The 27,503-nt window shown below is 30.4% G+C and overlaps 1 protein-coding gene across 3 annotated transcripts in view; it reads right to left on the bottom strand.

The window, feature by feature from the left end:
* The window catches only part of LOC148228054 (uncharacterized), an 86,553-nt gene that overhangs the window by 35,766 nt on the left and 23,284 nt on the right, over window positions 1-27,503 (bottom strand). For all 3 annotated transcript variants that reach the window (XM_088201004.1, XM_088201002.1, XM_088201003.1), the window contains one exon: window positions 13,770-13,975. In XM_088201004.1, the coding sequence (XP_088057130.1) occupies window positions 13,770-13,975 (206 nt within the window). The remainder of the gene's footprint in view (window positions 1-13,769; window positions 13,976-27,503) is intronic.

The raw sequence follows: 27,503 nt of genomic DNA on the forward strand, positions 1-27,503 counted from the left end.
AAAATACCTCCATACTTTAAAGCAATCGCTTAGCAAATATTTTTTTGTGCTTTGGTATGCATCAACTTATTAGGCTTGTAGAAGGTAAAATATTTGCCCAAAAAGTATCTAGATTTGTATTTGTTGCATATAAAATATAATTTTAATAATGTTTATGATATTAGCTCTTTATTTATGTAGTTATAATAATGCTTTTAAACTATCCAAAATGTTGAATTTTGTCACAATTCTAGTTATCTATAATAGTTTTAAAAAGATGCGTCACTTTATTTATCAAAAAAAAAAATTATTTAATTAGTTAAAATGTTGTTGTAGCTTCCAAACAAACTATAACAACAAAATATATATTAAAAATGTTTACTTACAAAAAATCGTTTAAATTCCAATACTAACTTCCATAACCCAAGAAAATTTGCTTGAAAAATTATTAAGATATATAATAACTTAAAATAGAGATTTGAGTTTTGCCCTTAATTATTCAGATTGGTCAAGGAGTCGATAAAAAGTAAGACCATTGGTCTATTTCCATATCGTATAAAAGCTAGTACACTGCCATATTAAATCACTTCCTTAAATTTTCATTCAGTATTTCTGTAGATATGAGAAATATTCAAAAAGCATAGCGAAAAACAGCTAAAAATAATAAAATCTTTCACAGAGCTCATACTTCTAAGTAATGACTTATTCATGTACTGGTATATATGGTAACATTTTTAATTGCGTCTCATACATTGCAATTAATACTGTAACGAAATAATCAGAATTCTTGTTTTGATCTAAATAATATAATTATTTTTTAAGAGACAAGGAAGAATTTTTCTCCTATTTTACAGACAATACGTAAGTATCCCATGGAATATACAAAAATTTAGTATGAACTTGTATCCACCGAATCGACATAAAAGTCCAGAAAAAAGTAGACGTTTCCATTTCGATCGTCAGTTCTGGTCCAGCCATGTAATCATATTAAATTACTAAGAGTAAATCGTTTTTTAAAATTACTTCAAAAATTATAACGCATACAGCACATGCATACGTTTATTAAACATATTTAAGCACAGGCAGCTAACAAATTTAAAACCCGCATTTCTTTTAAGATAAACTATTTTTGCTAATTATGGTAAGAAGCAATGCATTAATGACATATGTTATACACTAGTAAATGTACTACTATAACGTGCATTAACAATCAGACAATAACGCTTCACCAAATTGAAATAATATTATTATTTATCTCTTTGACGTACAAATTCATCACCAGTAGTAGAAAAACTAATAAAAACAAAACTTTAAGGATAGATTTAATTATGCCACAAGAGCTTCTTCAAAATGGATTTGTCTATAAATGTGTATTTTGCTTAAACTTAATATTTCTGAACTTATTATATTACAAACTTCTTTGAAAGCCACTCCATATGTAAAGCTTTGAAACCTTGACCTTTATATAACCGTCGTTATAAAATAAATGGCTCCCTGATTGCTTATATTTTTCCAGACAGTTTTTTAAAGTACCGCGGATCTTTCTGTGTATTTGTCATTACTTTTTATAAAAGCATAATATTCATTAAGCCATCAAGTCAGAATTAATTCTAAATGTCCATGAGATTTATATTTATAATTTAAGCTTTACTTAAATTACAATTTTTTACGATTTATGAGATGTGAATATATTTTTTTTAACTATACTGATATATAAAGTATACAACAGTATTTTTTTCTCTTGTGAAGCATCCACTTTTAAGCGCACGTTACATTATTATATAACAGTGCAGTTATTTTTTTCGTTTTTATTCAGTTTTTGTTAAAAACTCTTTAATAACTAACGCTACATAATTACGCTTGGTCTTGACTTTGCTAATTAATAACTGATGCTTGTATCTAGTATTTTTTAAACTAGAATTGCACTGTGCGTTCCTTGAAAGTAACGGCACACAAAAATATATTTTCAGAAACAATAGCTATGAATTGCTTTTAATGCCTAAAGTGGTATATAGTCGCTGACTATTAACCTCAACGATCTGGGTTTGAATCCTATATGGACGTTTGTGCCTTACAATTTTTATTGTGTCTGGGAATTATTATATAAGTATAATTCGGATAGATTATGACAGATAAGGTTTACCTAGATTTTTCCAACTTTACAGATCGTTATAAATAATTAAAATTGCGCTACATGTTAAATATTGAAAATTATTTATTATTGTGGTGCTTCACGTCATAAAAAAATATTATTTTTATTTATTTAAAAAAAATTGACTAATCTAAAGCAAAATATTGTAACCTGAATCAAATTATAAAGCCAAATTAGATGTTACAAAAATACAGACTAAAAAATACCATCAAAAATATATAGTTAAAATAATACAATAATTAATCTTTGTCATTTAAACATATTTTTAAATTGTTATTATTGAAAAATTACTTTCATTAAATTCATATTTTAATAAAAAAATATACATTTTCTCGGCGCTTATTATTTTCTGTCCCTCTCTAATCTAATGTCGTATTAGCATCAAATGAGTTTTTCCATTGAAATAATAATAAGGTTTATTGCCAAGATCGCTATATAATTTAAGCGTTTCTCTCTTTATTCGTCACGACGGCCTTTCAAATTTGAGTGCCCATCGAGTTATTACATTTTAATATCTTGAGCCGCTTAAAAGGCAATCCAGCCCCAGTCGGAAAATGAAAAAAGAGAGCATGAAAAATTGAAAAATCGAATCCTGGCCCAGCCCCCTCGGGCGCTGGCCATTGTTGGCAGAGGGCATTTTCGCTCCACCAATCAATCCGCTTAATGCCGGGGCATCTTTTTGCGAGAATGCCTTTCCGGAGATGGTGATTGATATTCATTGACAAACACATTAAAGAAAGGGCCCGGGCTCATTTTTTTCTTTTTCAACCCCCCAGCGGCAATTCCGCAAGATGACTCTGCAGGATTTCGCCCCCGCGGGATCGCAACCACCCAGACCAAACCACCCCGCGGAAACTTCAAAAACAAGAATATGCGCTTAGTGTCCTCCTCGGGGCTCCCGGGAAAATTCTCGAGTAAGCAAAATCAATTCCCGTCTCGCGTAATGGGATTGAAGTAACGTGGATCGCATCCACAAATTTAGTAACAGTTCATTGGGAAGAAGGGATTTTAAAACGCTCGAGGAAAATTTGATGGAAACGACGTTATGTCCCTGTCTTTGACATTGTACGTGTGTAAGCCGATTACAGTTCGACGGTGGAGCTAAGTTATAACGAAAGAGTGGTTTAATCCACTTGGTTAATATACTAGTGAGATTATTAAAAAAAATATATATCCTACACTAGACTCTAATTTTAGAATAATATAAAAAAAATGCTTATTGGAAGCTTTGTTTCTTTCTTTGCTTAATGAAAGTTCAGCTAAATTCATTTTAAGTTATGTGTTTAAGTCTTGGATAAAAGTGATAAAGTGTGACATGGTTTTAACTGAGGAATTTGAAGGATATATTATTCCTTAAAGTTCTACTATACTAATATTTTTCTGCATAGCAGTTTTTCCAATTACATATTAATTAACTAACAGGAATTAAAATAAAGTAGAGATATTGGCTAACGCTTTTTTTTTCATACAAACTTACTAAATAGTTTAAACACTAAAACTAAAATGAAGTAAATAGATCAATAAGAAGAATAGAAAGATAAGCTCACGGGTAATTATTAAAAATAATAAATGTTATTAAAAATAAAAAAAAGTATTAGATAAAACGTTGATTGAACACCTTCCTGTAATTTGCATTAAATTATCTTTAACGTCTGCTTATCTTTTGAATATTTCTCAACCACCTGGAAAACCGCTAAAATTCATTGGATAAAAAAATCGATAGAGATCCTACAAATCCAATTAGCATTGTCTTTTAGTAAAATATTTAAAAAAAATCCTTATGCGTTTAAAATAATCTTTGGTATATAAAATTATTACGAACAGTTTGATTTCCGCTAAAATTACTTGATAACATATCAACTTAATAGTTTAACGAAGCACATATGCTCTCATTTTAATATGAAAAAGAGTACGGGATTTTAATGTTAGATATAGAAAAAGTTTTCGACACAGTATATCAAGACGGTTTGATTCATAATTTATACAAAAATATAACCCTACTCTATGTGCTACTATTATTGCGCTCTTATATGAAGAGTAGAAGCCGTGTTGTTTCACTAAATAATAAACACTCGATCCTGCGTAAAATTCTAGCTGGAGTTCCTCGATGAAGTTTGCTCGGGCCGTTCCTCTTTATCTTGTATACATATGATATGCCAAAAAAATAAAAATGTTTATTTTATTTTTATTTTTTTAGATTAAATTAAGACCATCGTGGCCAATGCGCCACGATGGTCGAAAAAAAATTAAATTTACAAAACAAAAAACGTATATTACATAAATAGAACAATACTTAAAAATAATAAACATAACAAAAAATTATAAAATATTAAAATTAGGTGATACAAACTGAATCAGCTTCTCGTAGCTAACATTAAACAGGTCAATATGTAATGCCAGCGTATTAAGGAGCCGGATGGCCACAACTATAGGCGAGTCGGCTAGTGCGGACGTCCTAGCCCTAACGGCCATCAAAAGAGGACGCGATCATGATTCTCGAAAATGTTCCGGAACCCAAAACTGGAATTTCTCGAGAATAGCTGGATTGTCGACAGCACCTTTTAGTAATTTGAAAAAATGCTTAGCGACATACAACTTTTTGCGAGAACTCAGCGAATCGTATCCCAACGCTCCTAAAAGAAAGGCGCTGGGATATATGTATGTACGGATAACAACCAAATGTCCTTTTGTAAAGGTATCTTAAATACCTTTTTTGAATTTTTTCCACTAAAAGGGAATTTTTGGCTATTCGGGGATTCCAAATTATAGATCATGATTCAAGAATGCTACGAACTAAGGTGTCATAGAGGATACGAATAACTGACGGATCGTCAAAATGAAAGGCATTTCTCATAATAAAGCCGAGCATCTTGGAAGATATATCACAGACGTCGTGTATGTGTAGAGAGAACCTCCATTTGCTCTCGAAAGTGATTCCGAGATCTTTAGTGGAAGTTTCTCTAGTCAAAATGTTACCACCGAGATGATAGAAATAAGCTGATGGCGAACGGGATCGAGAAAATGACACAGTATGGCACTTTCCGACACTAAAGGGCAGACGGTTAACGGAAGCCCATCTCCACAGAGAGTCTAAATCACTTTGTAAAGAGAAGGAGTCCACAGCAGATCAAATGCATTTATATAATTTTAAATCATCTGTGTACAGAAGAAAACTTGAATTTTTAATTGCTGTATTTATGTCATTAATAAATAACACAAAAAGCAGAGGGCCCAGATTGGATCCTTGAGGAACCCCCGAAGGGGTAAAATATTCTTTATACAATCGGCCACCATAGGTTACAAACTGTCTACGATTGCTTAAATAACTCGAGAATAACCAAGTTAAATTATCCGAGCAACCGAGGTTCGACAATTTTTTTAATAATAACCTATGACAAACTTTGTCAAAGGCTTTCTCAAAATCTGATTTTACATAATAACAACAGAATGTTAGTAACAGTGGAACGGGCAGGACGAAACCCGTGCTATTGGTCTAACAAAACTTGCTGAAAGTGATCATAGAGATATTTATGAATAATTATTTCAAATAATTTCGCAGGAGCTGACAACACTGCGACTGTTCTATAATTCTTAATCTATAATTTGTCACCCTTTTTATGAATAGCGGTGACTTTTGTGCATTTCCATAGATCAGGAAATGATGATGTCTTGAGATCTATGTAAGACAGCTATTTTTTTTTCTTTTGAAAACTTTTGAAATCTTAAATAAATATTTTGAGAGGTGAAAAATTAAATTTAACTGAATTAAAACAGAAGCAATTATTTTCATAAAACGTAGACAAACTTTGATACCACCTCTTCTAAATGAAGAGGGCAAAAACGTCAAATGGAAAACAAGCATTAAATATCTAAACTTACACTTGGACTCCAAGCTTAAATTTAATAAACATATTATGAAACCTTGCTCTAAAAGCCTTGCCGCCGTTGCGGCTCTTAGACTAATATTTAATATAAAAAATAGCGCAAACTATAAAAAATTAAATTTGAATCTATACACATTTTAGCATATGGCTGTCCGGTGTTTTGTACACCTTTTTATACTCATCTTAAAAATCGCATATTAAATTTCAAATATCAACAATGTCATTTTCATACTAAAAAATATTATAAAAATAGCTCGCGAAACCACATTAACCCATTAATTTCGTGTATCGGTGACTACGATAAAAAACATTAAATTTAAATACACGCACAAAATGCAAAAGTACATATTGCTTAAGAAGCTAAAGATATCTTTAAATAATTCCAGTTCTCCAATGATATGTACTCATACTATATCATTGAAATAAATGTATTTAAAAAAAATACATAATAATGTTAATAATAACGTAGAGTGACCAATAATAATTTTATGTGTCTGAGAATAATTTTCTTGTAGAAAATAAGCTTATTAGTCAAGATCAAAAGATAAACGTAAAAATATTTATTTATTTTATATTATTTCACAAGTGTTCTCAACACGTTAGTTAATTTGTTAGAATATAATTGAAGTTCGCCGTAAATTACCGTAGAAAATGTACAGGGAATAACGGCCGATAGGAAATCCGCTACGAATTAAACCTTTTGCTTACTGCTAACAGTGATGGTCAATAACTCGCGGCCAGCGTACTGGGAGTTCTAGGGGTATTAGGCTTTGTCGGGGGAAATATAGAGATATAAGAAAGCAATTAGGACGTAGTATTTTCCCTTTAATGATATTGTTTTCTATTAAACTTCTTATTACGCTAAAACGGGCATCTCGGCACAAATTTATTGGTCGGCACCGAACGACGCTTTGGTGTTGTTGTTAAGTCGTATTGCTATGGAGCCGATGTAATTACTTTCCGTTAACGCTTCATTTAATTAATTGCTACTTGTTTTTTTTTATGTATAAGAGCAGTAAGCACATCTGTAAGTACCCGCGTTATTACTGTACAGAACGATTCTAAGAATAAATAAAAAAATAATCGAATATATAATATAAATTGGCTCAAAAAGACGAAACATATTTTGTAATATTTTTAATCAATAATACATTAATTATTCATGTAGTAAATATGTGTAGGAGTAACATATTATGTTTACTACTATACAGTTATACTAAGAATTTTAAAGCTAAAAATCATTTTATATATACCAATTAGGGATTCTGTGTCGAGACAACCCGGGAATTTATTCCCGAGAATTTAAAGATTTTTTGCTGTCTCGAGTCCCGGGAATTTAAAAATTAATAACCCGGGATTCGAGACTTTCCGAAGTGCAATTTTACAAAAATATGTAAAGAGCGAATTTGATGTCGAGCTTAATTTATGTCTCAATATGAAGACAAGGTGGAATTCCTTATTACCCATGATCTCGAGATTTTGAAAGTTACGAAATTGCATTAGAAAATCATTAATTGATCTTGGCATCGGCCAAATTTGGAATGAATCGAACATTCACGTATTGGAAAATATTTGTGAAGTACTCACTCCTATAAAACTGGCAGTTGAAGCTCTAAGTCCTCGAGATGCCACTTTATTAACTTCCGAAATTATTGTTAATTTCCTTTTAAAAAAAATATTTGAAATCAACACAACTCTGTCGCACGAACCACCAAAATATTTCAACGACTAGAAGTAAAAAATTCAACTTTAAAAAGGAGTTTCAAATATTAGATTCAACTATCAAGCGAACTCCGAATCTAGAGCTTTTATTCAAATCATTGCTTACAATTAAGCCAACATCTACAGAAAGCGAGAGTTTTTTCTACATCTGGAATATTTGCCACAAAAACCAGGAACAAGCTATGTGATTCATCATTAATCGCCTTGGTGTTTTTAAAAACATATTTTTCCTTACAAAAGTAGAGGTTTTAACTTAATATTGATATAAATATTTCGATTAAAAAAATTGTAATAAATTAAATTTAAATAAATATCGAATAAAGTGTTTTTAAATTGTTTCAATAGATTTTCACATATCGTGCCTATATCACAAATAATATAAGTTAATAATAATAAATTAATTTAAGTTAATAATAATAAGTTAATTAAAGTTAATAATAATAAGTTAATTTTTTAACATAATTTTTTTTCATGATTATACGAAAAATAATCAACGTCTCGAGTCCCGGGAATTTCCGGGACTTTAAAAATTTGGGTCTCGAGTCCCGGGAATCGAAAAAACCCGAGACTTCAGAATCCCTAATACCAATCCAGTTCCCTTAAGAAAATGTTTTGTGTCTTAGATAAATAATAAGTAAGCTCAATATACAAATTCTCCCTACTTTATATATTTTTTTATTACTTAAAAGACTCATTTTATTTTAATTTTTTCTTATGCCTGAAAAAATATTTATAAATATAAATTTACATATATAATACCATAATTGACTATTGTCCAAATAGACATTGTAAAATAATTAAAACTGATGAAATATATTATTGAAGAATTTCTAAAACGGACCTAAAATAGCGATTGTGCTTAAATTATTTTTAAACAAAGTCATAAATAAGAAAAATAATTAACGAAAAAGATTAAAAACATTTATTTGGGTCAGAAACGACTTAATGAACTCGCAACGCTGAACTTAAATTGCTAGATTATTTTTTCATAGAAATAATAAGTAAATGTTTTAGTGCTAAAGCGAAAAAAGTTTTTCTTTAAAATTAATAATAATTAAATAAACATTAGAAAAAAGCACTAGCATATATTTTATTTGCCATAATTTTAAATTTTAAAGAGCTTAAATATCAATTGATCTGAGCCTCATTTACTCTTCACAAGTCTGCCTATACTCTCCAGTATCCTCAACATTATATCACACATGTCTATGGTTTCAAGTCTCACTTGAAATCCGAGAATACTGAAGCAGTGATCCTGTTTACATGATTGACGTTAATAGAATATATACATTTGAAGCTTTCAATTCTCATAATAATATTTAGACAAATTTATCTATTAGTATGTGTTTTTAACAACATAGTTAAAAAAAATTTTAATTTAAATAAAATTGGCTGACTTTAAATACATATATATGATAGATTAACCTATTAAATATGTTTTTATTTTCAATAATAAACATTGATCAAAAATGAAGTTTAAGCATGTTTAAAGTTTAATACAACACTGCGTTGGACTATCTTACATTCCCATTATTGTTTATTTTCGAGCATATAATTTACAATAAAATATAATGGATTTAACCATTAAAATTGATAAATATCACAATAATTAAGAGGTATTGATAATAAATTAATTATATGTACCAGTGAAATGTTAATGCAATTTGGCTTACATTTCAATTTCAACGCATTGAGTAATGTACTTGTTACCCTGCAGCTGGTGTTGCAAATATGAACTCTAAATCGAATTGCTAATTCGCAATTTAGCTTAATGTTCACGTATACACCCAAAGTCAATATACAAAGTGGATGAAAAACGATCGAAATTCAATTAAGATCTAACGTATTTTCATACATATACGCGACGCCATCATTATTTACAAGTAATGTTTACCGAAAGAGCTATAAAAACAACGATATATACAATTTATGAACAGTATTCACTCAATTTAATGGTATAATTAAATATGATATAAAACATTTGTAATGTCAGATTTTTAAAAATATTATTTAGAGTGGTTAATTAAGAGACGAGACGGTTTAACTGAGAGAGTGCTTTAAGAATTTGTGTAATTGCGGTCTCTTGGTTGAATTAATTTTACTAGATTAAGCGTGGAGTAGTTTTTTTATATGGTTTTATATTAAAGGTCGAATATACAAAATGGCGTATATATCATCATCGTATTCTATATAATATATAAAGGCTGAATCTGAATTGGTTTCGCTTAACTGCTCTGGTTAGATTCTGCACGCAGTTAATTTATTACATAACCACCAAATTATGTCATATCTAAACTGCAACGTTGTACACTATGCGTTTAAATTTAATTTCTAAAGAAACTATAAATATATGCTTTCAATATTAATTTTCACTAAACTATAGTATTTTTTGGGTTTTCTAAAAAGAGCAAAGCTTATCAAAAATATTAGTAGTTTTTTAGTATAAATAGTATGTGGCTTATAAAATCACTTATTGACTCCCTTAGGAAAAAAAGTTTAACAAAATGTATTAAATACATAAATTTAAAAAAGTATATTACAAACGCTTATTCACATTTTCCATGAAATTCTTGTAAAATAAATTAGAATATAAATCCCTAGAGTAGCGTCAAAGTATATAGCTTTGAAACTGTAATAATTTCACATAACTACGATATTCTAATATTGTCAAAAATACCGTTCAATATAGGTCTTATATTTTTGCTTTATTATAGTTCTTCGATAAATACAGATATTATCTATATAAATACATTAATTAACAACTATCAGATAGTTTTGATATATATTCACCTAAGTGCTTAAAAACAGATAATAAAATGTTTTATAGAAGTGCCTTTGTATTTTTCATTGTTTTATATTTTTCAATGTATATTTTGCTTCATATATATGTAGCATAAAAACTTATGTTATTACAAAATTATCGATACAACTGTTCGGAGGCTATACCAACTACGTCATTAGTCACCATAACGAGCACTTGAACAATAAAAATAAAAATTAGACTATAAAAAGTATTAACCCATTATGAGTCATGATTCCCATACATCACAAAATAGAATAATCAACAATAATAAATAGTGCACGAACACTGAGAAACAACCCTTTACCTAAGAATTTCGGGTTGTAATATTGTGATTTTTCAGCTCAAATTGACGCCTGAAAAACTGGTAACATAATTTTTAATTATGTACAATTTACCACAGCTTTTGAAAGTAATAAAGTCTTCGCTATCGAGTCAAGTTGTATTCTTTTGACTGACTGCTGGTATTGTCGTCACGATGTCGTACACTCGTGATGCTTTCTGAACGATTTGCTGATGTCTCTCTTGTCATTCTGGGCGTTAGTCCACCACACGCTGGACGCACACTATCCCACACTGATGTGGGAGAACAAGGGACCTTTCTTGAATTAAAACCCAAGCCCTTGAGGGAAAGTGATCTTTCGGGCTAGCCATCTGAAGTAGAGTGCGAGGCACTACCTAGGAAGAATAAAGCACGGCAGAGTAACGCGAGTGGGCCAAAAGGCTCGGCTCCTGCTGGGTGCCGAGGGTTAAGGCTACGACTAAAGCAGAATAAGCTCTTGTTACATATACATAAAACGCGCTCGAGAGAAACTCCAAAAACATACTTAGCACTACCTACTCACCCAGCCATTGAAAGCTGGGTGCCCACCCATAAGGGTTGGCACCCAGCTTTCGATCTACCTGAGCTCGTTTAACTTCTCAACTTGTCTCTGACCGTCCGTTAATATAACAAAATATCGCATCATTTATATTATTTATTTCAGACAACTCTGTCGATCACAGATAAGGATGTTAGTTAGGCAATTTCATCGCTTTTTGATCCCACCAACGAAGTTTATTTATGCTTTGAAGTGACACCGCAAGATGAAATCGAGTTATCTTTATTATTTATAGGGCTTTTGTCAAGACGAGTTTATATTTCCTTTTTATATTGTTTGAATGTCTTTCCAAGTAACGATGCAGCTAATTGGAACCGACACAAAAAGATGTGCGGCAAAGACAATACACTCGATCATTTTTCGAACTCCCTGATTACCAAAACGCTTACCACATATTATCACCAATAATAAGACAACTATTTTATAGAAGAAGTCGCGCACCAATGACAATCCGTTTGTCCCTGTGTATATAATTATTGTTATTACAACAAAAATATCCACCTGAACCGCGTTTTGTTTTAAGGCGTAATCACATTTTGGAGGTGTGCTTAAGAAGCGATGCAATCGGTTCGTAAACTTCTGCATTTGCGTTTCTCCAGACCTGCCTCGAACGATCAATATAATATATGTGACATTTATGAAGACTCTGGCGAGACATTAGCAAATCGTGATGAGCGCTTTAAAATAACACATCATTAAAACAAAAAATCTCAGTTATTTCTCGAGCACTTTCTGACTTCCAAGAGTCGCTTTCTAATTTCAAACTACTTTAATACTGTGCTAAGTTCTATATATATATATATATAATAATAAATAAACTGCGAGTCTATTTGGCTGCAGAATCACACGCGTTTTTTGGTAAAATACAAAAGAGCTAACAAAGCACAAACAGTATTGCTAAGATCAGAATACATTAACATAGATTTGTCAGAATCATTTGCAAGTTCACAGCGACCACCGGCGACTGTTCATAAGAATAATGCTAAGATGATGCTAAAAGCACCATCAAAAATTTCATAAACTTTACGACCTACTAGCAAGTTGGTAGGTCTTTTAAATGCTTTTTTGCCCAATCAGCGTCATAAATCAAAGAACAATCAAACAAAATGTAACGATACAACATTTCGGGTGACTTTAAAAATTTAATTATCATATAAGTACTGGCAATAAAGCATTAGAATTAAATTTTAAGCATCTTTGACAAAAAACATCATGTAGAATGCAAGGCTATCACATGGTGACTTGTTAAAATTTTATCTGCCATTCGAAATCTGTTCAGACGAGACCTGTCAGAAGCATTTGCAAAAGTCTAATAAGAAAACAGTTTAAAATGAGCATATTCAATAATTAAGATTGCTCGTTGCAGCAAAAATTCAGCGAGCACTAAGCCTCCTTCAGGTTGGGCTCTAATGTATTTGCTCTCAAGTTTTTTTATTATTGCGTGTTTTTTAAATGAACAAAAATACAAGCAACTATGAATTAAGATTCCATTTAATTTATATTTATTAAAAGATATTTAGTTAATGTAATCCACTGTTATTTACATCAGAAATATTCAATGTCCACTTATTTAATTCAGTACGAGAAAACAGCTTTACAATACAAATCCATAAAGCACGTCATTTGCTTTCGACTTGGTACAAAAAATAATTAATTACTTAAATGGAAACGCTTCAATATAAATTTAAGAATTTATGACGCAAGGACGACTGTATTGCGTATTTTGTCGAGCTTTATATTATTATTTCATTTTTATTTTATTATACCACATCACGGGCGTTGTTCCGCTCTCTGAATATCGTATATACGCGGCGGTCTTTTTCCTCTCTTTTTCCGTACAGTTTGTCTTCATTTAAAAATTCACATGAGCTACGTAAAAAAAATGTCACGGAAAAGCACAGGGGAGATGTCACGGACCATTTATTTATAAAGCAGCCCTTAAGCATACAAATGCCTCCAAGTCCCACTTTACCTGTTGGAAATCCTTTAGAACCAATCCTGAACCCTTTAAATAATTTATTTACTAGCCATTAGCGTTATTAACACTTCACTATTATATGTAGGGGTGTGTAGCTTTTAACTGATGTTCATATTCGGCGCGGGTTTAATGTCCACACCGTTAAATTATTTATATATCTACACTTTAAAATCCATTAAAAAATTATTTGTAATAAATTCTTTCAAGGGTGCTTTATCAAATCAATAACCTATTCATCTGCACGTATTTTCGTAACACTCCTTAGCACCCCCCTGTATATGTATATTACACACATGGGACACAGCTAATGGAGTAACAAGAATATTTCACGGCCCACGTGATACGCCTGATAATAAATCAAAAGTAATCTTACGTCAACATCCACTCCAGCCAGTGGAAAGACTCTGGTGTGAGGCAGCTCTTTGGGTATGTATCGAAAGAACTCTTGTCTTCCTTTATACCATTTGACACTGTAAAGGACATCGGATTCTAGATCGTAGCGGCATTGTAATGATGCTGTTTCGCCGGCTGGAATAGCCTCTGGAACGGTGACTTGGACGTCCTTCAAACCAGCGACCCCTGGAGATAAATAAAATATAATGTAATTTTCATATAGACTGTAAAACTCTTATAATTTACTAAAGATATTATTTTTATACAAAATCACATAAAAAATAGTTTAAAAAGCCATAAGATATATAATAACGAATAAATATTAAAAATCAATATAGGATTGTCATACGATGAAATACATACATATATTAATTATTATTTGTTTTCAATAATAACATATTTTGACAAGTTTTTTTCTATATCAATCATATTCAAACTTTGAAGTTAATAATGATACAAACAAGCACTAACTACATGCCACTATAGAGAATATATTATCACTATCAATACATATTTATATACAATTAATTACTATTCAGTTGCTCGCTACATGATCAAACAACTTTTAAAACATGTATTCGCTATTTTTAATATATATTATTCCATATAATATTTCAATTATGAAACTTTGATCAAAAAAAGATCAATTTGGGTTTATAGTTCACACAATGAAATATAGCATATTTTAATACTTATTATTAGGTTTTACATTAAATTTTTATCCTAATCAATAGCATTAAACTTAGCAAATATAAATAGCATATTAAAAAAAAATATTTTGCTAAAGAAAAACTTTTCAATAAAATATATATATGTATATATAAAACGAGTATTTATAGCCAACATTGGTTCTTGAACTTTTTATTGCAAACCTCTTTTAAAAAACAACTTACAACTCACGCCTACGATTTTTCCGACCAAATGTTAAGTTTATTTTGCATTTAAGTACATCATGAACCAGAACAAAATATTAAATGACCTTTGCTGTACTCTAAGAGAATTTTTTTGTGTTACTTTTTTGAGTATTAATAATCACTCAGTGATGTTTATGTTCTTACTGATTTAAAAAAATATAAAATAGTAATAACAATAATAAATAATGATGTAAAAAACAGGTATTTTGTAAACAGATAATTTGAAGTTTTGCAGTCACAAAATATATGAGGCTGAATTTTTTTGTGAGCATATTATATGAATATTTATTATTTTGTATATTTTCCAAAACAATGCAATTCTAGAAGCTTTTAGTAAAATTGACATGAGCGTAGAAAACAAAACCTTGTGTATTTAATCATAAATTGGCTATAAAACACGTAAATTTAAAGTAATTCGCTTTATACCAAAAAAAAAAAAATATAATAATTATTAGTTACACTTTTCTTAAGCTTAAGCTATTTATTTTATCAGTAAAATTAATAATCCACTTTTTCTACAATTTATTAAATGACAAGCTTTATCTAAACGAGATCACTTAAGATTCAAAATTTAATTCTAAAGAGTTTAACAATTTTAGTTTTTAAACAAAGTTTTTATAATTGACCAACCACGTGACTTGTTATGAGAATTAATTCAGCATTAAAAAATTTTATTACATATTTTTTATTTAGCGTGGAATAAATCCCAATTTTTCACTTAAGACTCGTACATGGTGTTTCGGATTTATCCGCACCTAGCACACAAAGGGTTAAAATTTCTGGCATTGTGGTTTAATCTAAAATCATATCAATACTAAAGCCCCGCTTTTTTAATCAATCACACAGTTATTTTATAAAAGGTTAGAAGTGGTCTTTGACAACTGCGCAATTATATGTAAAGTATAAAAAAAAAATGACAGAGGCTTTTATATTTTTTGCAAATCAAATGCTTGTTTTTCGCGTATTATTATTAACAATTAATAGATAAACTTAACATTTATTTAAATAATAAACGGAAATCATCAGACAATATTACAGAGAAGAAGTCACATCCATAGCGAAAATAAGCTATTGCTACTGTTGACATATAAAACTCTTGTACAGCGTAGCATATTCAATAGTTTATACTAAGACTAGCCTTTATTAATTTTATTGACGGAGTGAGGACTTAGAGACCAGATAATATTTTTTAAGATAGGAGCTTTAATAAAAGAAATAAGGAGTCAGATAATTTACAGGTTATTTATAGTAAAATACAATTTGTCTTACTTAACGTTTAGATACAAACATTAGTTATCAAAATGATCTCTAACCAGGTGATTACTGCTGTGACACTTGTAAGTTCTTGTTTGTAAGACTATAATATATGTAAGCTATTAGAGTACAGTACATATTTTTTATAAATATTAATTTACCTTTTTAATTGAATATATAATAATAAATTAATAAAAGTAAGAAATTCTCAAATATATTTCAACTTTCTTTTATTCAATAAATAAAGTCATGAACATTTAACTACCTTTTTTTATTAAAATCTATGATAATAATTAAGTCAAGGCATTAAATAATAAATAACTTCACTTATTGTTTTAAAACTTTAAAATATAGGATTATAGCGACCACACACAGATGTCATTGTCTCAAACCCTAAACTCGTGATTCATCAACAATTGAGAGAAACAACACAACAGTGTAAAAGATGGAGACTACAATCCCATAAATAATACGATTTTACAGTAAATATTCTCTGGTATTGAGAGAATTCCTTTCCTCATCCGTGACATTCCCGAAAATGCAATACGACTTTGGACGAGCAAACGTCGCTTTATAAAAGCGTAGAACTATTTAGCCATTTTGCAGTGATTGTCTGGATGATCGCTGCATAATGGCGATTGACCAGCAAGCCTTGTAGCCCTGGATATATAAGCCTGGACTCTGATTGGGCAGTTAGGCAGTCAGAGTCACAAAATCACAAGTCACCAGCAGCCATTCGAAAAGACCAGCAGATGCGCCCCCACCGACAAACGCAAAGAGACGACCTGGAACTCCTGTACGATCATCGCCGCTTTCTTACACTCGCTGCAGACAACTGAGGATCGTCCACAGACATCATCCCTGCGCCAGCTTTACTACCGCTTGGAGAAGACGTCTCGCTAATAAACGTCGTACGCACATATGTAAATAGTAAAACAATAGATTACACATTGAGTCTCATTGCATACTAGGTCAATCACTCCTAAGGTTCCTAAGCTTTAAAGGATATAATTAAAAAAACATATGTGTAATTTTACACTTCTATCAAGCTATTTTATTTTTGAGACAAAAAATAACCATGATATTCAAATTCATTTTTGTGGCTCATCCTTTATATTGACCCATCCTATCTATACCCACGCCCAAACTGGCTTTCGCAATCAATATCAATAACCAAATTCTCGCACGCCTCCGAGAATTTAGTGGGATATTTACACTCGGAGATGTTTAACCGTCCACGTTACGTATAAATCTCCCATCGGTGGCCAGACGTTTATAAGGTTATTTGAGGATGTTGTTGAGCTTACAAAACACACAATTCGAATAAGATTTATGGCGTGGGTTTGCATAGGGATAACGACGCGGCCCCTTATACGATTGGCCCGCCAAACGAAACGAGCCACCGAGCGGAAAGTGTATTTCCAGCCGAATATATTATCGCCGACTGATATTAGGGCCAAGGGAAACGTATTTTTCCGCCCTCGCCTCCGTCGACTTTTGTCTGCCCTTTTACGTTACGCCGATCGGTTATTTTATAATTTTACGGCTGCCTAAGCGAAGCGATACGCGGTTGTAATAGATTCTGAAACGCGCGTTTAACTCGTTTTTTCTGATTTAGTGTTTGGTCATACAGTTTAGTAATATTTATATACAATTTAGCCAAAAATAAATTTATTTAAATTAGGACGAAAATGACTTTTCCTGAATGCATTGTGATAGTAAAAAAATATTACATAGTAAACAAAAAAAAATATAAAATATTATTAAATTAAATTTAATCGGACCAGCTCCTCGTAACTAACATCAAACAGAACAATACGTAATTCCAGCATATTAAAAATTTTGACATTTGCAAACTTGAATTTTTATGAAAAAGACAGTAAACATAATAAAATAAGTCTATTATTGCTTACTAATATTTTTTAATCAGTTCAAATGCAAATCATTAATTATTCAACGATAACATAATATGGACTTGTCCGTTATTTCAAAATCAACGGCTTATATAAATGTATCTCTAGAACATTTTTACCACTTTTCCGATTAAGAGGGAGTATTTGATTACCTGGGGATTCTAAATTATAGATCCCGATTCAAGAATGCTTTGAAATAAGGTGTCACAGAGACATGAATAACTGACGGATGGTCAAAGTGAAACGTGTTCCTCATAACAAAGCCAAGTATTTTTAAAAGATTTTCACAGTCGTTCTTTACGTATACTGTAGACATACTGTACATATGTCTTAGTATATCTACATAAATAATCTGCTTTTATGTTATTGTATATTAAAATATAATAAATTACTAATATTATGATTTATAAGGGTTTTCAACGATACAATAAATTTAAGTATCATCTGCAAACAGATATATTTAGCACTTTTTTAAATGTATGTAAATTATGCGACACAAAATAATTGACAACCTAAATTATACGGCTTTTAAAACAAGTCACCGAGAGAATATTAACGGGTGCATATATTACTGAAAACATATATTTGTTGTTGGCCTGTACACATTTTATCTATACAATAAGTACCATAAAAACCTGTAAAAAAACAAATACTATTATAGGCATGTTTATTCTGAGATATTTTAGTCGTAAATTATTAATAATATCCACGGGATAATGGAAACAAAAAATTATGTTAATGGCAAAGGAATTCGGCCTCAGCTGAACACCGTCGTCCGAGTGCATTCAACCAACATTGAACCTACAACCAATTAAACCAGCTATAATGAAAGAAAAATATTTTTTCTAATACATAATTTCTTATCGCAACAAATTAAACAGTCAGTGTTTTTAATGATCATCGATCAGTAAGAATAAAATAACAAAGTATCTGCTAATAATTATAAATTACCATTATAATAAATGGTTAGTATTTTTATTATTTGATTTACCTTCAGCGAAGAGAGTTTCAACATCCAGTTCAATACATTAAACTATCTTTTAAAATATTATTATTCCATTGAAAATTATAAAATAATAACATTCCAAAAATATTCCATTTAAACGTCATTAACGACTTTCTCCCTAAAATTTCTATTAACTAATTTTTCAATTTCTTAATGACATTTTATCTCATGTATTCTGGCACTTAAGTATTTTATTTATCAATACCAAAAACTTACAATAAATGCATTAAATATTAAAATAACAGGTTTAATCTTTATCGAAAAAATTAAACCAATAAAATTTTGCCAATGCTAAGAACTTGCCTATTGATATAAGTACTAACCGTTTATTATAATTACTGACCGTTTTAATAAATCTCTGGCAAATAAATAAAGGTCAATTCTATTACTGAAAAAATAATTTATAAAAGGTACTCTTCCGTTAACGGGGGCTGAATTTGTGCAAGATTATTATTTCATACATATATTATTTATTTTAATTAAAATATTATTTTAACGGTATGGTTCGACTTTAGAATTTATTTGGATACAGCAAGGATACACAATGCTATCGTATAACTTTTATATTCTTTAAAAGTGTTATGGCCTCTGACATATCAATAAATAAAATGTATAAAAGAATAAATATTATTTTTTAAGAATTTTAATTTTTTAAGTCCATTAACGTTTTGCTACATAAAAACGTTTTAAAATTCAAACATTTTAGGTGCGAACGAGCGGCAGCGAGCAAGCGTTGTTCAGAACAGTGAAACCCCACGAATTACTCGCTGCAACGAATCTACTTAAAAAAGAAAGATTATATAAATTTTAACTTACCCCTTCGTCTGACGTCATGTATAACTGTATATAATTAAATAAAATGTATAACCAAATGAATAAATATTTTTTTAAATAAATTTGTTCCTCAATAACAAGAAAGTATCAAAATAAAACTTTAATAATTATGATTCTAGTTTATATTATTTATATTTGACACATACATATTGTATTCTTAATCACACCTGTGCAGCTCTACATTATTTAAACGTTAAATTAAAAATCAGTTCTATATTTGTTTATTCAAAATTAATTGAGATTTCTGAAGTTGAGACAATTTTTTAGCTATTTAAAAAAAATCTTTTATTTTCTTTAAAAATTGTTTTCAGATTCGTATTGATTATAAGTTTGATAAATTCGCCTAATAACGTTGTATATTAAAATTCAAAGCTGCTAGTTGTTCAATATTTTCTGTTTTCAAGTGTCAAGGGTTTTCCATATGCAACAGACATTTCTTGATTTTCCTTAAATTTTGAAATTTAGTATTAAATTATTTAAATAGGACCTCTGCATTTCTTAGTTTTTATTATTACGGTTAAAAAATTGTACAGGATTTGGGTTTGTATTTCTTCGCGATACATGTTTATTTTTTTTCAAAAGCTAATTATTTATTTACTATTTGCAAAATATTTTTTTTGCCCTGTAATGTACAATTGAGATCGCCAAGTTTTTTGTGATGTCACACAGAAAGGTTAAAAGGCACCACCATCCATCATTCAAATTTTACTGTTCTCTTGTTAAAACAAATTAATATAAAAAAACATCGTTTAAGACCGAAATGTGTATAATACCATCGTTATAATTACTGTACATTTCTTTCAAAAGACTTTAAAATTTTCTGTGGTTCAGTTCTTCAGTGCTCGGATACAATTCACTACATTTATGACGGTTTTCATCACAGCAATTATTTTCCCAAGAAAAATACGAGCTGCCAAATTTTCTCAGTACAATATGCAGTTAATCGATAAGAGGTTTGTTAAATTGTATGTTTCTATAATAGCGAAAAAAATCCCTTTTTATCGGTACATTTATTTTTAATTAATATTATTATTTTCCAAAACAGTACTAACAATATCGAGATAATCTGTTTCTTTGGTTTGACTCTGCATAGATTTTTTTTTAACAAATCATAAATTAAATTCTGTTGATTTTAATATCTAATAAAAATACTGATATTGCTGAAATGTCGGTATTTAAATATTTACAATGATGTATTTTGCAAAAATTTTAATGGGTTTAATGAGCAGGTAAAATCAGAGAGCTGTATTTTTTTTAATTTTCTAAAATATTTTGACGTATTAATAAAATATTTCTTTACAATCTCTGCGTCAGTAAATGACTTTTTATGTAAAAATTTTATATGATATCGATACTGACATAAGATTTTATTGTTGTTGCAATAAGTACTTAAAGAAAAGTAACTTTTCACATCTTCGTTAAATGTTTATGGTATGGTGACGAAAAATGTCATATTTTTTAAGTAACATTTGACGGCAAATCAAGTAAGTTTCCGAACCGTTTTTATTTGGCACAACAAAATATTATTTTTCCCATTTGTCTTGAAACACTATTTTCGTCGAATAATTTTCTTTTATGTTTTGAAGAGAAGCCTGGCATTGTGGATATTTAATTTATTATCTAAAAATGCCTTTAAGCAACACACACAATACAAGCACAGATTCGATGTGTGCATTTTGAGACACTTGAAATTATAAGAATCAAAGCTGTTACTCTATTAGGCGTTGAATCGCCAATTAAAAATAATTTCAGATATTTGAAAATATTTGCTAGTGTTCTGTACATAAATTTTTAGCATACCTCAGGTTAAATATCAGTATTATAAGCCCTTATTATATCGCTCTGTTTTAAATTTCATTGAAATCGGAGCAATAATTAGGGATGTCTTAGAAAAGATTCATATGTATTTTATGTATATTGATTTTTAATAAGTAAATCATCGGTGAATAATTGTAGAATCGGTCAATTTTCCGGTCGGTGAATTTTTCAAACACCGCAAATAAGTAAAATTTATTCTGCGAAACCTGTTAGTGCAAGCATTTATTTCCATAAAAATATACGTGCTGTAGGATATGTTCACTACACTACACTCTCTGGAAGTTGTCTGAACCGAAGTTACAACTAAAGTCGGCCAACACCTACGACTTCGAGTAAGCGAACACACTATTGCAAATTTTATATGTCGACCGGACGGCGTCTGTGAATGACGTCTGGACGGCGGCTTCTGTCACGTACAGCCAGCATATTCGCGCGCGATCAAAAAATGTGCCAAATAGTCGCAATTTTTAAATTGTCATATTATTAAAATTACGCTACTGATAATTATTAAAGTTTGTGTGGGCACTCATTAACACAATATCAGTGAAAACTTTTCGGTCGTAAATATTCAATTTACGCAAAATCTTTGTCGGCTTTTGCAAAATGCCATAAGGCATAAAAATGATACTTCAGAATACGAACACCACGTCTGTGACTATCCTAGAATTTGTCGCCATCGATTCTAAATAAGAATTCGTTATGGTGTGACATTTATAAAAACCGATCTAGGAAAATACATAAGGATATTCGAAACGATTTTTTAACAAAATCAAGTACTACTGATTATTTTTTAATTATTTAATTTATTAAAAAAAATATATAATAACGATATCTGTTAGAAGAATATACTATCAAAAATATAATTTATCCCTTTTGGTGCCCTAAAATATTCAAAGATGTCAGTAAGTCTGTTTCGTCCACGATAAGCATGTGGTATTATAATTTGACCACGTGACCACGATGCAGCGCTCGACGTGCGTGCTAACCATAGGACGCCTACGCGCATACTGAAATTGAAGTGAGTTACTCGTTCTATCTTAGTTTGCGAAACACTATATCATTATCTCTCTCACTCTCGTCACTTAACACGCGAGAGAGCAAAAGGGGAAGTATCTCACCGCTCGCACTCGAAAGAGCAGCTCCGACTTCAGTCCTTTTGCTGACAATGTTCGAAAGCGCTCGAAGCTGGCCAAGTCGACTGAATTACCTCTACTTCACCTTCTGTTCTCGGTAACCTAAGACAACTTCCGAGAGATTTTGGAGCGGGCAGAACCAAATTTGACCGAAGTAACCCACTATATTCTCCGTCCTTGGCCAACCTTGGCTAACTTCCATAGAGGGTAGTTCAGGCATTACAGAGCTTGATTTTCAAGGAATTCATAATCGTACTTTTTTGCGCTTTTTTGCACGATTTTACTCCGATGTTTGGATTATCATCTTGAACGGAGGCTTCTTTGCTGATGCAGATTTTTTAAATGCATTGTTTTCCCCCCGATCTTTTGACTTGTAGAAACTGAAAATTTATTTATGTGTGTGTATTTAGATTAAAATTAAGATAATATATATTAAATGTATTTTTTGGTCCATTTTTTACTATTGAAAATTTAATATGTGTCCCTCCGCCTAATGTGAAACAGTGGTTCAAATCAATATTGGCATGATTATTTTTTAGGATCAGCCACTGACTTCGCAACTCTTTAAAATTAATTTGGAAATAAAATTCTAGCAGAAGAGTCTTTAATTAAGCCGTATTTATGTAAGATCTTAGCCCTCAGTTTCCTTATTGGTCAATACTGAGTACCAAGTACAATAATAAGGAAGCAACTGAGCGGAAAATCGTTCTCGGCTCAACCTGAAATGTTATATCTACTTATATATGTGTTCTAACTGAAAGTAATAGATAATATTAGAATAAAGCCCAAATTTACAAACACGGAATGCAAAATAATAAGCACGTTTAATATTGGTTACGTTATAAGAAAGCCAACATCTTGTAGCCAACTTATGCGAATTATATTTTCACAGTCAAGTAAAGAGGTATTGAACTAATCGCATTTGCTCTTTTTGTGTGTGTTATCTCATTATATAAACTAGTTGCTAGTAAAATCACAGCTTTTGGGTAAGGTACTTTCCTTTGTATATTTAATACGTGCATATATAATATGTACTTGTGTTGTGTCGATTATTTATTCAACGTGGGATAACGGCAGATGCTAGTCTTTGCCGTTGTTCTAAGGCCTAGATACAGTGCCAAAGCCCATTGGAGATTGAACCGTGTGTTGACTGAGAAGCCACCGTACAGAATCGTAATCCCACAGCTAATCGTTTTATAAATAATTTTCAAGGCGAAAGGCATACGCTCGCGGTGTAAACGTATATAGGCAGGGAGTGTGAATGCTAATGGAATTCGTTACGGGTCAGGGCCCGTTCGAAGGGATAGTTTCCAGTCGTTAATTTATTATTGACGTCCCGGCGCGCGTCCGGAACAATGTTCCCGTCGGAACGTGTGTTATTGAATTATGCGAAAATATGCAAATCGTGTTTAGCTTTTGGCGAAACAATGTGTAGGGTTTCGGCGCGAAAGCGACACATACTTGCGGCTGGAACAATTTGTAAACTTTACGAGCGGAGAACTTTGCAGCAAGATAGCGCCGCGCTGTATCTTCACTATCTTTTTATATTTCACGCTGTGAAAAAAATATATACAATTATGATTCCAATGAATATTATCTGTTTTTAAAATATCTATTTATCTGATCTAAATCATATTTTTATTGTAACATTATTAGTGTACACCATTTATGCAAATATACATAGGAGATAGTATTCCAGTTAGCGATGTAGGTTGAGATTAGGGATTCTGTGTCGAGACAACCTGGGAATTTATTCCCGAGAATTCAAAGATTTTTTGCTGTCTCGAGTCCCGGGAATTTAAAAATTAATAACCCGGGATTCGAGACTTTCCGAAGTGCAATTTTACAAAAATATGTAAAGAGCGAATTTGATGTCGAGCTTAATTTATGTCTCGATATGAAGACAAGGTGGAATTCCTTATTACCCATGATCTCGAGATTTCGAAAGTTACGAAATTGCATTAGAAAATCATTAATTGATCTTGGCAACGGCCAAATTTTGAATGAATCGAACATTCACGTATTGGAAAATATTTGTGAAGTACTCACTCCTATAAAACTGGCAGTTGAAGCTCTAAGTCCTCGAGATGCCACTTTATTAACTTCCGAAATTATTGTTAATTTCCTTTTAAAAAAAATATTTGAAATCAACACAACTCTGTCGCACGAACCACCAAAATATTTCAACGACTAGAAATCAAAAATTTAACTTTAAAAAGGAGTTTCAAATATTAGATTCAACTATCAAGCGAACTCCGAATCTAGAGCTTTTATTCAAATCATTGCTTACAATTAAGCCAACATCTACAGAAAGCGAGAGAGTTTTTTCTACATCTGGAATATTTGCCACAAAAACCAGGAACAAGCTATGTGATTCATCATTAAACGCCTTGGTGTTTTTAAAAACATATTTTTCCTTACAAAAGTAAAGGTTTTAACTTAATATTGATATAAATATTTCGATTAAAAAAATTGTAATAAATTAAATTTAAATAAATATCGAATAAAGTGTTTTTCAATTGTTTCAATAGATTTTTACCTATCGTACCTATAACACAAATAATATAAGTTAATAATAATAAATTAATTAAAGTTAATAATAATAAGTTAATTAAAGTTAATAATAATAAGTTAATTTTTTAACATAATTTTTTTTAATGATTATACGACAAAATAATCAACGTCTCGAGTCCCGGGAATTCAAAAATTTGGGTCTCGAGTCCCGGGAATCGAAAAAACCCAAGACTTCAGAATCACTAGTTGAGATAGAAAAGTTCATACAATAGTAACTCAAATAATTTTAAAAAATGAGTTTAATCAGTGTGAAATAATTGTCTCTAAATTTAATCTTGTATTTTTAAATTTCACAGTTAAATGGATAATAAGAAAATTACATTTTGGCCAAAGATATTTACAGTCTAAAAACTTGTGATTGAAATTGTAACTGTATTTGTCACGTTATATTATCAGGCGTTAGGATTATACGAAGTCGACGTCTTTCGATATCGAATGAAATATTTCTGAGTAATCCTTATTTAGCACGACTCTTGGGCGAAACTAATCAAAAAACTAATTATCTCGCCTCATTGAAGGCGAAGAAAGATTCGTATGTCTATTGTTAATGATTGATAGAGTGTGTAGAGGGAATGAATAGATGGGAGATGGGGTACAATCAAATAAAATCGTTATTATAAAAATCAAAGCCTTGAGTGAAGAGCCAATGTGTAAAAAAATATCTTTAGACTACCATTATGTGACGTCACTTTAAATAATATTTTCATAATAATATGTAATGTGTAGAATTAACTTATTTGTATATCAACTACACCCAACTCTTATTTTACAGAGTGGATACGTTCTACAAAAAATGATTGTAAGAAAATAATTGGTTCTCTAAATTTAAAAAAACATTATAGTATAGAAAATCGTAAAAAAATGTAATAATAAAAACCAATTAAAAAAATTCTATAAATATTTTTATTAAAATATTCTTTCGAATTAGAATTATTGGAAATCGGGTTAGAACAAATAATTCGTGTAAAAATATGTAATCATTATTTTTTTTTATTTGTACATTAAAATTATAATGCTAGCTTTAAAAAAAGAAAAATACAGATCTAATTAGACCTAATTAAAAATTTAATTTTAGATAAATTACAGGGTGAGGTATATGAATAATAAAGCTTTTCTATTAATTCTAACCATCACATTTTTTTGTTATTGTTTTACTAATTAAAGATATTGAAACGGTGAATTAAATATGATTTTATATACAGTAGAGCTTAGATTTACGAGTATAATTTGTTCCGGAAAATGCTCGTATTTTAAAACACTCGTTTATCAAAGCATTTTTTTTCATAAAAAAAAACATGTATATTAATATCGAAATCACTGCTATCACTGATAGCTTAATGAAATATTTATATTTTTTCTCAGCTAATTTTTTCTCCTTCTAATACAAAATCTTCTCTTTGTATCTTTCTGCTTTTGCTTAAGATGCATTAGTTTTTCAGTAGTCAGTTCCTGACCATGTTTTTCTACAAACATTTACATATTGCCCTTATTTACCTTCAGTCCTATGTTCTTCTCCATTGACAATTGGTGGCTCTTGTCTTTTTTTCTTTCTTAGCAGAATTATTGGTTATCTTTTGCTTTATCTATGATCTTGTGGCTGCTCACAATGTGGTAATATGTTTTTCAAAAATCTCTGAGGGTAAAATTTTACCGTCGGTAACTTCGAAGCATCGATGAAATAGTGATTTTGTGTAAATCTTTTTGAATTTCGAAATAATCTACTAATCCATGATGTGAATTAATGGAAAAAATAAACTTGATTTTAATAAACTCGAATTTCTTCATTTTTTCATGTCACTCTGAGTGACAAATCTTTTCCATAAGTGATGTCTTCACTACAACAGAAATCATTGACTTAGTTTGGGAGAAAGTGACGCAAAACATACAGCTCGTATTTCAAGACATTGCTCGTTTATCAATTTAAAAAAATATCGTATTACGAGACACTCGTAAACCAAGTAACTTGCAATTTGAGGTTCTAATGTATAATGTATTACAGATTCTGGTTGAGAAAAATTGTGCAGTATACCCTTTATAATGTATATTGTTTAAAATATTTTTAACAGCCGTATTAGTTTTGTGAATAATAAATCTATATAAATGTTATTATCGAGGTAATGATAGACCCATATAAAAAAAAAACAAAACAAACCATATACTTGTTTCGAGTATTTGCTTAAAAAAATATCAACTTAGAAGCCCTACATTTTTGCGGAATAGTAAATATTTTACAATTGCAAATCTTTATCAATGAATTAAATATAAACA

The sequence above is a fragment of the Plectrocnemia conspersa genome, unplaced genomic scaffold, assembly GCF_051122295.1.
Source record: "Plectrocnemia conspersa isolate PC_06_02 unplaced genomic scaffold, ASM5112229v1 ptg000012l, whole genome shotgun sequence".
NCBI classification, from domain to species: Eukaryota; Metazoa; Arthropoda; class Insecta; order Trichoptera; family Polycentropodidae; genus Plectrocnemia; species Plectrocnemia conspersa.